The sequence below is a fragment of the Melitaea cinxia genome, chromosome 17, assembly GCF_905220565.1.
Source record: "Melitaea cinxia chromosome 17, ilMelCinx1.1, whole genome shotgun sequence".
NCBI lineage: Eukaryota > Metazoa > Arthropoda > Insecta > Lepidoptera > Nymphalidae > Melitaea > Melitaea cinxia.
Genome location: NC_059410.1, coordinates 16,222,771 through 16,235,950, shown reverse-complemented (window position 1 = coordinate 16,235,950; position 13,180 = coordinate 16,222,771). Strand labels below are relative to the sequence as shown.

Genomic DNA, 13,180 nt, shown 5'->3' with positions numbered 1-13,180 from the left:
ACAATACTTTTTGAATATAGAAGCAAGTTTTATCAAAACATGTTCTAGGAAACTTTCTAGCTGCTTTTTATGATCCTAAAGACATCCTACCCATGCCTGACCGACGGAATCTTACTAATACAGAGACGTTACAAATATCGAAAAATACACAAGAAACATTACAAATTAACATAATATTTCATATAACGCGCGGTTAGACTGAACAGCCTTCTTGGACACAAGTGGCAATTTAGCGTCGTCCCCGGGCAGCAATTACAGCAGCAATAAAACATAGCTATCGATGTAAATCTTGAGAGACAGAGAGAAGGTAATCCAGCGCGCATGTGGGCTCGCGGTAATTACGAGTCGAACCCACACATCGATCTAATATTTCAAAATAGATGTGTCGAATCCTAAAAGTAGATGAACTGCAGGTGGTTCAATTTTCACTAACACCACTCTAATATAATACTCTGTATCGGCGCCACGGTCGCTAAGACCGAATATAAAACCATCATATCAAAAATTTCGATCTAGCGGGTACATCGTTCCATAGCCTAATTGGCTAGAGCACCGACACGATCAGTCGGAGATGCAGGTTCGATCCCCGCTGGAACGGTCGATTTTTGATATGATATTAAAAAATGTTTACTACTCTGTATTCTTATTTATACCACCTTATTGTAACATAGGAATCATATGTAAACTTCTTCTAAAAATGTAAAGGGGAGTAGAAGTGAGTAAGAGAAATGAAAAAATGAGAGACTGGATATTGGTACTAGTTCTCTTACAATATGAAAAGCATTGATAATAATCAAATATCAATAGTCAAGTTCTGGGAATTTGATGCCTTGAAATTGTACAAACCAAAAAACCTATTAAATTTAAATGTTTTAGTATAAATTTTCAAAATTCATATAATACAGCTTAAAACGTAACTTAAAAATAATATATAATGTATTTGGATTTGGAATCTTACATAATGAAAGAACTTTAATGAGGAGATGTCTATTGACTGCTACATGTAAAGGTACTGATGGCTTGGTTCTCTTTGTTTTGTTGTTGTATAGATTAATTAGTTGTACAACTTTCTTCAATGTTTATATGTATTGTAGATGCCTGATGATGGTCCAATAAAGGATCGAAACGTCGCATGAATTTGCAATTAGTGGTTTGATTGGCACCTTATGTCCACTTTCCTGCGAACCGTCAAAAAATATTGATACTAATGTTTTCACTATAGTTTTCATATAAATGTTGTAGAAATATATAACCTTGCTAGACTCTACATTGATAGTCAAGCTATAAATATATTAAATTAGGACCAAAATAGAAGCCTACTACCACTCAATATTAAATATAAACACAACATATTTCACGAAATTTCTATATATTTAAATAAACCGCCCTCGCTTTCACCGCCGCTACCTACCATGAGTCCTACCATATTATTATTTGACAAGACCTCCGTGTGTATCAAGCTTTGATACCTCTTAAAATTAAACCAATATGATCGGATATTAGAATAAGAAGATACAAGCTTCTTCTTTGTTAAGTAATCAATATATAGCAAATATGAAATAATTATTAACATAACGGTTTTAGTAACATAAAAGTCGGTAAACTTAAAAAAATTAGTTCTATAAAATTAAACAAAAAACATATAATTAACAAAATTACCTTTTTTCACTCACAACCAAGGAAACAATTATACAATTAAAATTTGCATACGAGTATACAAAAGTAGTAAAACAACTTTCGTTCAATTATGATTATTATGGTGTTTCAAGTCAAGACACGTTCACATGTGTATGTAAATGTGTCTGTGTGTTTACTTTAATAGCGCGACATAATTACACGGGTCAAGCTAGACGTTGTGTAGCAACAACATTGATTATAATTTGTAATAAAGTATGATCCGTCTTCGATGTAGGGATATTTTTATTATGATTAAAAATATTTTCGAAGTAAAACTTCTTTAGGAACGCTTGACTTGGGAGTAAGCTGGTGTATGCGTGATGAGAGCGTCACGAAAAGTGTGATAGCGTGAGGCGAACGGAAGTTGAGAGGGAGATATAAGTTAATGAAGATAGAAAGAAAAAGTGAGTTACGTTTTTACGAAGTTTTGTTTCATTTTTGTGGTCTAAAGTACACTCGTTTTAATAATATATTCAAATGTGTCCTGTATAGAAAGTATAGACTCCCAATCGTTCGATGTAAGATGTAATTCTTTCATAATTTTGAAAAACACACAATACTACTAGACTCCGACAAACTGTATGGTTTATACAAAAATTTAATGAGTGATGAGACAAGCGACCGCTGGCGCACCAGTCAACTTGTCAAACAATCAAAAATATAATTTTAACTATTAGTTCACTATCTAGTGATAATGCTGCCCGTTGCACGCTATGTGCAATAAAGTTATTTATTATTATTATTAAATAATCAAAATAAATGTATATTTCCCGTGATCACGCTACACGCCATTACTGAGCTTATTTTAATTTTATAATACTTTTTTTACCCAATTATAAATGAAAAAATTTTGAAAGGAAAATTAGAAAAGCCTTTTTTAAGATCTACGCCTTGGACAATTCGCAAACTTAGTAGGATTAAAAAACACATATGGGAATAAATAATCCAAATAATGTAGAAAACAAAATGAAATGCAGCTTAAAGAGAGCTCACAGAGATGGAATTAGCAATATTATGGTACAGTATTTAGTGATTGCTTATAATCTAGTGTGGAGTCGATGCACGTAGGAGTTAATATGCGAGGCGGGGGCAGCTCGGGGCGGGATTTAACAAGATGTCATTTAATGCGATCTCGTTGGGAACACTTACAGGATTATTATCGATCGATGGAGGTTATATCTTGGAATAGTTATATTTAATCAGCTCGAAATGATATTTTAAGTACGATGATTTTTTTTTTATAAATAAATTTGTTAAGTGTATGGATACTTGGATTTACGTTTTTGTTAAATAATATTAATCGGATCAAACACCGACAACTACTATGTTAAAATATATATAATTTTGTTGTTTCTTAAGCCCCAGTGGTGACAATGCGCATGTGTTTAATTATAGGTTCGCAAAATTTTATTCATTGATTTAAATTAATGTAAGAAATCATTTCTCATAGTGTGAATCAGATTTAAAAAAGTTTAGCAAGTAAAAGAAAAATTATCCGCGCTGATACCGGAAATTCCGAAATCAAGCTGCTTAAACAGCAAAATAACGAAAAACTTGACCAAAATAGTTTTACGTATGACTTACAACAATTTTCAAGTGTCAAAAAACGAATAAAAATCAGATAGCTCCACACAATCTTAACATAATAATAGGTAGAGAGGAATGTTTGAATCATCATATAACGCTGCAGGTCGTAAGCTAGTGTATCGGACCCGGTTCCGCCCGCGGCCACCTGCTGCTTGTTTTTTTATCGATAATTGATTCCTAATGGACTGCGCCTTGAAACGTGACTGCGACTGACCGAACATTAAATCAGAGAACAGATTTATTTTATTTCTATTTAGAAGCCAGTGTTATTAAAAATACTTTTAAGATCAAAAGATCAGTGCAAACCATAAATATTAAATGTTATGAGAAAATAAAGAATAAAATGTTTTTTGACTCAGAACTAACTCAAGTATAAATATTTTTAAATTAAGAATATAAATAATTTTTCATGGATGTAACTTTATTTTTTTTTATAATCAAAGGAGGTTAAATCTACGATTTTAAAATGATAGCAATTTTTTTAAATAAAACTATTTGAAATACGAATAAAATCGAACCGTAAACGATGTTCAGCCAATCACAGATTGAGACTGGTACACACGCTTTTAAACTTGTATTTATTTTCTGCGATAAACCTTTAGTTTTATGAACGTTTAATTTCAAATCTCCTGCCGTCGGAATGTTATTACACATCATCCGAACAAGCGGTTACATCGCGAAGCACATGACAGATTTATAAAGCGATTTAAAGCGCTTATAAAAACCGCTCGAAAAACATACTTTTTTTTTCTTGTCTTTTTATTACATCCTCAAGCACTTAACTTAAAAAAAAAAGAAATCATTCTCTCAAAATTTTAAATACATAATACTGGCTAGAGCCTATCTTAAGGCTCCTTAAAGCCTTGAGTTTTTCTTATAATATAAAACAGATGTTGTCAAACTAATACTTTACAGCTTACGTAACACACATACACACACACACACACACTTTATTTCCTAGACATATTTATCCCTCAGTGATTGCACAAAACCGTCTATTATACAAAGGGCTGATACTGTTCTTTAAGTATAAACGGTCAGAATTCGATTTTTCGTCGAAGAGCTACAGCGTACTAAAACGATTTCATGTTTCAAATTAACCGGTAAATCGCGTAGCGGGAGTAAGGAAGACAATAAATAAAGAGAAGGCAGGAGTGCGGAATTACGGGTAATGGGTACTCGTAGTTCCAATCGAATGAACAACGATGAACTGACAGGCAAAATTAGACCTTATGTGGTTGTAAATAAGTTTACAGTTTTGAAATAGAGCTGTAGGGCTTCAGTAATAGGTTCTAGGGCTTTGTTATTATATCGTCTACCGAATACTGAACTACAAGAAAATTGAAACGTAACATTTTGAAATATTTTAAATTTTACATTATGGGAGTTCCATATAGATTATTTTTTATATATGTGATTAAATTAAATTAGGGTTACGTCAAATCATTTCTTTAATATAAATGAATTTTTACAATGCAGATAATATAAATATATAATAACGACTTCACTTTACAACACTTCAAAAATATAATACGTATTCAATTTTTTAGCTAAAATTATTTTCTCAGCGACACTAGTTATTATGCACTAAATTGCATAAAATGTATAAATGTATACAAGTAATTATCTTACGCCATGTATTTGTATTCATGTGAAATATTAACAAAAAATCTAAAGACAATTTGTCGTCAATAATTCCACACCATATATGAATCATTCCAAACGCAACCATCCCGACAGGTTTAACATCAAGTGATAAAACAAAAAAACATGTCGACGACTGCAACACGACATGTGAAATCTTCGAACTCTGCCAACATATTGATGTGCAAACAATGGTGGAAGGTGTGCTGGATGTACGGCGACCAGGAGAAATACTACAGGCAACTGTACGGTAGGAGAAAAATCAACAACCCTACAAACATGTTCTTTGACGATACGAAGCGCCAAGGCGCGCAAATCACAGAACTAACAGACGAATTCTTCGAAGATACGCTGTCTAACCAAATAGAACCCGCACCAGATGAGAGATCGGAAGTAAAACCAGCTGATAACAAAGAATGGTTCGGCGCCGAATCAGAACCCATATACGGTTTCGATAAAACCTGGCAAAACGACCAAAGACGACAACCAATACATAATTACGATGATTTAAACGAATTCTTCGGTTCGAACCTAAGTGGTGATAGCATAAAGAAGATACTCAGCAACGGTCTCCCTTCTGATGCTAAAAACGAACTGCTGGACTCTAACGAGGTTGTACATAGAGACGGTGATGTGTTTGGTAAGACTTCGAAGACAGTTTGCAAGACTAAAAAAGGCGCAGTTGTGACTGAGGAAACAGATATATCGAGTGATGGTAAGACGATGGCTAGTCTAAGATTCCAGCGCTCGACGGTCAAGACCGGGCCGAATAAAGTGAAGGAGGTGTTGCAACCCTTAAAAGAGGATGCAGTGTTGGATGAGTGTTCAAGGAAAAAGTGTGTGGGAGACAAGTTGACGACCACGACAATGACGCTGGTGACCGTCACGCAGACGATGGTCACGAGTTGCAATGAGTGAGTATTTCTATTTCCAATTTAACTTAAAATGATTTTTTTTGTGTTCTATGATTTTCGGTTTTTAGGTATTTCTGATTGCTATGAATTAGGTACAGGTGACTTTAAATAGCCTTGGTTGCCTTGTATCTTAGCAAGTATTGAGCAAATAATATTTCACTGCTTTGTGCTAAATATTTCTGTAGTTAATTTGACGTCTAAAATGTGTATTTTTTTTAGTCGAAATGCCACACACATACAACTTACATTAAATGCTAGTTAAAAGTATAGTGGACATATTCTTCCTGAGGCTAAATGTTTAGTAGCTATATTCAGACATATAATAAATGTTTGTATGGTAGTCCATAATTATCTACACATGTTAAACATATTTCAGTTTCTTAATCTTATACAAGCTACAAGTAATTATACCGCGATTTAGATTTAAGAGATATAATATTCAAATCAAAATAATAGATCTTAACAATACAAATACACAACAAAGATCAAAGAAACACGTCGACAACTACATTTCTGAGCTTCATAAATCAAAGAAAAATGAAGAAAACAGAACATCATACTAGCGGCCATTCAATGCTTTTCGCAAGCAATGCGGTGTCCATAGAAAAGAGTTCAACGTCAGCGCGCCTCCTTGAAGTGGCGTTGATATTGAAGATTGAATCAAAACGGAATCTTTTTGCTTTTACTGTCTAATAGAAAATTTATTTTGAAAAAGACGTTGGGATCTATTAAATTAATATGTTAAACGAATAAATAAATAGAAGTAGTTTTATTTAATTTATTAAATGAATTAAAATAAAACTTGTTTCCTTATCGTAGCTTTTTGCTTGCCTTATTGTATTATAAATATATATTTATAAAATAATGAAAATGAGTTTAGTTCCTTGTAGACTATAGGATCAACAGATTTAAAACACATTATAAAATTATATGACCTGACATACATAAGCCAAGCCTCATAATAAACGTCTGCAAAACAACGCAGCACGCCGATGCAAAAAACAATAAAAGACGAGCTGGCCGCGAGCGAGAAGCCGACGATGCTATCACCGCGCTACTGTTTACAACCTTCGTTACATTTTTATTGAGGCTTTCTTTTGTTCGCTATATTAAACATCCTACTTGATCAATTAAAAGAATAAAAAATAAATATTCGACTCAAATCATTTGCTCGCGTATTTTAATCGGCTTCAATTAAGAAGGACTTTTCTCATTATTACGTAACAAATAACATTGTATATTCTTTTAAGGCGTAAGTAAAACCGCAGGTCTTAGTTATTATAATCTTTGTTTTATTATTTGTTCATCATTTCAGCTGATCGCAGTCCACTGCTGGACATAGGCCTCCATAAGTTCACGCCATTTTTGGCTCTCTCGTGTGCTTTGCCCAGAGTCACCACGCTGGGCAGCTTAATATTTATGCTTATTGTTTGTTACATACGGACAATATTATTGCGACTAGAGGACCCCAAGTATCAATACTAATAAGTACGTTTTAAAACATCTCTGTCAATAAACATTAAATTCCTATATACAGATCCTGTCTCAAGGAATTTCGTACGTCTTAACATGCATATTTTTGTATGATATCCTCTTTTCGTTCCTTTTGAGTTTAGTTTGCTGTTAATAAGTGACAGCTGTATATATAGAACTAGGTCGGCAAATAAGCGTACGGCTCACTTGATGATTACCGTAGCTTATGCCTGATGAGATGCCTGCAACAATAGAAGCATCGCAAGCGCGTTGTTGACCCTATCCCCAATTCCCAATTGAAAACAGTATTATTTAGCTGTGGTCTTCTGTAGGGTCGAGGTACCCCAATCGGGCTACTCCATATTTTAAACAGGAAATTTTCAGCTGTGCCCTACTTCAGTTAAATATTATATATTAGTATAAGATATTCTACCACTCTGAGTTGCAGGTAAATGTTTCATACATAATTAAATCTATTTAGTACATTGTGTTGTTATACATTATATCCGACGATCCTAAGTTTCTAAGCTTCACTGTAGTAACCCAGCCGTGGGATCTTTGCAAACAATTGCAGTATAATAAAGTCAAATTGAAACTAAAAGTTGGAAGCTTCGCGGTTTTACCGTAAAACCTAAATACACACATGATTATTTCTCATACTATTAAAATTACGTGTGATTATACACAATGAGCTAGCTAAATAGCGAACAAAGCTAATGAATATTTATATATTACTAGCTGACCCCACAAACGTTGTTTTGCTATATATTTTATTAACCTTCACCCCCCCCCCCCCTCTTATAACTTAGGGTATGAAAAATAGATGTTGTCGATTCTCAGACCTATCCGAGATGCACACAAAATTTCATAATATTTTATTTACCTCTTAACCCCCCCTTTATAACTTAGGGTATGAAAAATAGATGTTGTTCGATTCTCAGACCTACCCAATATGCACACAAAATTTCATGAGAATCGCTCAAGCCGTTTCGGAGGAGTTTAACTACAAACACCGCGACACGAGAATTTTATATATTAGATGTGCGATTTATAGAATAATAAAATGTTTTTTAAATAATTGTGTTTACTCGCAAACAAAAGAAAAAAAACCACTTCAATATACGAGTACATCAATAAGTAAAACAATCAAGGTAGTTGAAATAATAATTAATCAAAAACGCATTACGATGACTAACTGAAAAAGTTCTCGGCAGATCTAGAACAAATTAAATGGGACCACATGACAACCACCGCTTTCTATTAAAACAGGAATCATCAAAATCGCTACACCTAGTAAAAAGTTATAAGGTTTAACACGTAAAAAAGAAATACAGTCGAATTAAGCTCGTTCTCCTTAACTCATAACGGGCAAAAAGAAAACTATTTTTGAGCCACGTCTGTGACATGAAGATTCGCATTCAGCCATTTGCGTGTATATCGAAATCAATTTTAAATGTTTTTAAAATTTCATAGTTAGGTTCTATGAATTATATCAGTAAAGTAACCAAAACGTAGAACATCTAAAACACGTTTCATTGTAATACATTTACGCTTAATTGGTACACATTTCATTATTTCGTTTTTATTTTTTTAAATAAATATAACAGTCAATTAATGTGAACCTCAAAAATATCTATACTAATAGGTATTATAAATCTGAAGAGTTTGTTTGTTTGAACGCGCTAATCTCAGAAACTACTGGTCCGATTTGAAAAATTCTTTCAGTGTTAGATAGCCCATTTATCGAGGAAGGCTATAGGCTATATATCATCACGCTAAGATCGATAAGAGCGGAGCACTAATGAAGAATGTTTCAAAATGGGGGTTTTTTTTCAAGTAACTATTCAACGCGGACGAAGTCGCGTGCAGTAGCTACTAAAATTTTCGGATCTAATCGTAAAATATCAAATTTAAATAAAAACGATGTTTTTATCTAGAAATAAAAACTTGCGGCGCTAATAAGAATCAAGTCGTTTTCGGTGTCATTTTCATTCACAGCGGAAGCTATTAGTAACGGGATTAAAATTTTGCGAGATAAACATTTAAAATACTTACGAGAGATATTTAATTAGAGATTAGGTTTGCTTTTACCATGAACACCTCGATATTCGGGTGACTTCTCGATGTCATGGTCACGTAACGAGTGAGTCTATAAATATACTATATTAGCTGGTACCCGCGATTTCGTCTGCGCAGGGTTAGTAAGTAGTTCGAGTAGCTTATTATCTTCTCAATTTCTATATTTATACCAAAATTCATCAATATTGGTCTGCTGTTGCGGACTTTTCTGTAGGACTAATTAAGATAAACATTTCTCTTATACGTAAACACACATAACAAAACAATTAATCTTCCACCTCAACGTATCCTATTGTAATATTTAATTAATATATTTATATTTTATTATACTTCGGACAATGAAATAAAGACCAACAGCTAATGATGTTAGCATAATATGTAAATTAGTCTAGATTTGGTCCTCATCTGCTATTATAATGATACGATATCGCTTTTAATGCGCTATAAAGCGTTCAGGTTAGAATTAAATTAAATCTATTATAGAAACTTGTTTTATGCAAACTATTTCTATATAAATAATACGCCTACTAATTTAATATAACCTTTAGACTGGCCCAGTTAAGGCTTGTTAAAAAATTTAATTTAATAAAAAAATCTAAATAATTACGATTTTGATTAAAACAACAAGTGTTTGAACTCAACTAATACAGTTGTATTATTATTAGACATTTCACATTTCAATCAAAACTCAACACTTAATACTTTACCTTTTGAACGATTTAAAGCGTGGTGACTACGGGCAAGACACATGAGTTCACGCCATTTTTGGCGCGAACTTGTGGAGGCCTATATCCAACAGTGGACTGCGATAGGCAGAAGTGATGATGATGATGATGAGTACAATTTTTATTTATGTCACTAGGTCGGCAAACAAGCGTACGTCTCACCTGATGGTAAGCGATTACCGTAGCTTATAGACGCCTGCAACACCAGAAACATCGCAAGCGCGTTACCGACCCAATCCCCAATCCCCCCAGGAGCTCTGGTCCTCTTACTCACCAACAGGAACACAATACTGTTTGAAAACAGTATTATTTAGCTGTGATCTTCTGTAAGGCCGAGGTACTACCCCAGTCGGACTGCTCCATATTTTGAGCAGGAAATTCTTGCTGTGCCCTACCTCAGTGAGACTAGCGACTGATTGCGGCTTTGCCTACGAAACCACGAGAAGCGTGGTTTTGTTTTATCTGTGATTCTGCCGGCCGACATTTCTCTTTGAATTAAATCTGAACGTTTGAAATGGTTCAAAATGAAGTTTAAAGGAGTCGGTTACAAACATACAAACATAAAGGTAAAGCTAATAAAAAAAACGTGTAAAAATAATTTTTTGTCATATACATATAATATACGTAGTTATACATTTTATAAGAATCTCAATTGACCAGCTCTATAATATAATTAAAGTACACGCCACTTAATCAAGAACAAAGTCAAAGGCGAGTATTAGCAGCGAATAAATCTTATCACAGTCATAAATTATTATTTGTCTCTTGCGCATGCGCACTCGCAGTAAATTATCTTGAAATAATTTATTACGTGTCAGTAAATGCATAGAACGCCTTTATAGATTTGGTATAATTTATATATAATTACAATTGAAGGCATTAATTACGATGAATTGTTTTTGTTTTTTTGGCGCAGTTACTGGGATTGTTTTTCTAATGAGCTTATGTACTGCGTGGCCATTGATGGCATTTATTGGTATCTTATTTATTTATTTATTTATTTTTTTTTATGTCAAATAGGCAGGCATTTGACCTAAATCTCACCTGATGTTAAGTGACGATGTGGTCGAAGGTGGAGCATGCCTGCCTAATAACAGCCTATTCACTCTGGCCTTGAAGGCACCCAGATTGTATCGTTGGGGAAACACAGATGCGGGCAACGAGTTCCATTCCTTAGCTGTGCGCATCAGGAAAGTAGTGCCAAAGCGTTTTGTGCGCGTAGGTGGCATATCAATGACAAGGATGGAACGATCGACCGCGCCTAGTGTCCCGATGGCGAAAGGTTGTTGGGGGAATTAGATCGTGTAATTCCTTCGCACACTTACCGAAATATATTTTGTAGAACACCGACAGACGAGTCACCCTACGCCGATGATCAAGACTCTGCAACTTGGTGTCTGTCAGAGTAGGGTCACCTATGAGTCTCTTAGCTCGTTTTTCCACCGAGTCCAAAGTTGCCAGTTGGTATTTGGCGGTTATATTTAGATATTTCATATTTTAAAAGTAGATTAATTGAATGGCACGTTGGTGAAAGAGACCATACTTTCTGCTCTAGTATTGTTGTATGTTCGATTCCAAGACCAAGTCTCGTTAAGTCGCCTACCTTAGGAACAGACAACTGTGTGTTTTACATTATACATATTAATTTATTTATTTTAACACTTTATTGCACATTTGAATTTACACAAGGAAAATAACAATATTATAACTTAAAAAGGTAAAACGTAAAACATAGACGAAATATTGATAAAATAACAACATAGTATGAAAATTAACTACAATTAAATACATTACTCTGAAATAAATTAAATATTAAACATTTCTTTTCTTAAAATCTTGCAATATTTTTGAAACTTGTTTTTATTCAGTGATTGAAAAAGGATATTTATAAAAATATGACAACAGACTTAAATCAAAATTTCGCTTTAAATATTAGATTTTAGTGAATCAGACATACAATCTATAATTGTGTGTATGACACATTTTTATTCGTAGAATGGATTGAGACATAAAACGGAAATACTGACACACGAAGATAAATATGTGGACTTATTGATCACTTCTCTTGAATCGGACGCTCATGGTTCTTCACACTTTTCTACCGAGGTCTTTTGTCTCGCTCACTCATTGATAGTTTTGTACGTGTTAGAAGGAGATGGTTTTGTTGAATTTGACAGTAGCTCGTGAAGTTTCGTGTTTGCACAGCTCTCGAAGCGACGTTGACATATTCCATTTGATGCTTGATGTTACGGTTACCATCAACATAGGGATTCTGGGATAAATACATTTTAGTATGGGCATATAATAATCTAGTTGAGAAAATTCTAGAACCTTTTGAAGATGCATCTGTAAGATTTTATACATAAATCAAAACTTACTCTAATGAATACCCAAAAGTAGGTTATACTGTAACGAAGATCATCCTTGTTTTATAGAAATATTTGTCATGAGCGAGAATCGAAATCTTGGTCGTTTTTGCAACAGCTAGTTCTTGTGACTACTGCACCTACTTGTCATTTTCTAGTAGATATTCATGTCGATGTAGTTCCAATTATTTGGCCGCTGATTCATGTTTATAAATAGTATATGAATTATAAATTTTAAAAAAAATTAATTGTTTGCTTAGACGCGTTAATCTTAGGAATAAAAGGTTGAATTAGAAAATTCCCTTTGTACTGGATAGTCTATTTGCCAAGGAAGGCTCTAGGCTCTTCACAACTAGTGCTATTACAAAACTATTAAAAAAGTTAATTTAAATCTCAGAAAAGTTTACTGATTAATGTATCTTATTACTTACTTTTATGTCTTTAAAGTAAATTTTATCCATATTCTTTATTGCACTATAAAATCATAACTATACATCATGTTGATAAAAAATGTTGGCAAGGGCGAACTTATTTCTATAAGAGATATCTACCAGTCTACCCATGGTGGTGAGAAAACGATGTTACCGCGGGACATAGTAGTGCAAGAGTGATAAAGTACCGAACGGTTAAAATTAAAATGTTTGGAAAGTTATAATCCTAAATACCAATAGTTTATGGCGACACCAATCACCAGATGATACGCACGTCTGCTTCT

General features: G+C 33.7%; 1 protein-coding gene across 1 annotated transcript in view; it reads left to right on the top strand.

The window, feature by feature from the left end:
• The first annotated feature begins 5,034 nt into the window (after positions 1-5,034).
• The window catches only part of LOC123661653 (protein prickle-like), a 182,678-nt gene continuing 174,532 nt past the window's right edge, over positions 5,035-13,180 (top strand). Inside the window, exon 1 of the mRNA XM_045596605.1 lies at positions 5,035-5,822. Coding sequence (XP_045452561.1) covers positions 5,035-5,822 — 788 coding nt within the window. The remainder of the gene's footprint in view (positions 5,823-13,180) is intronic.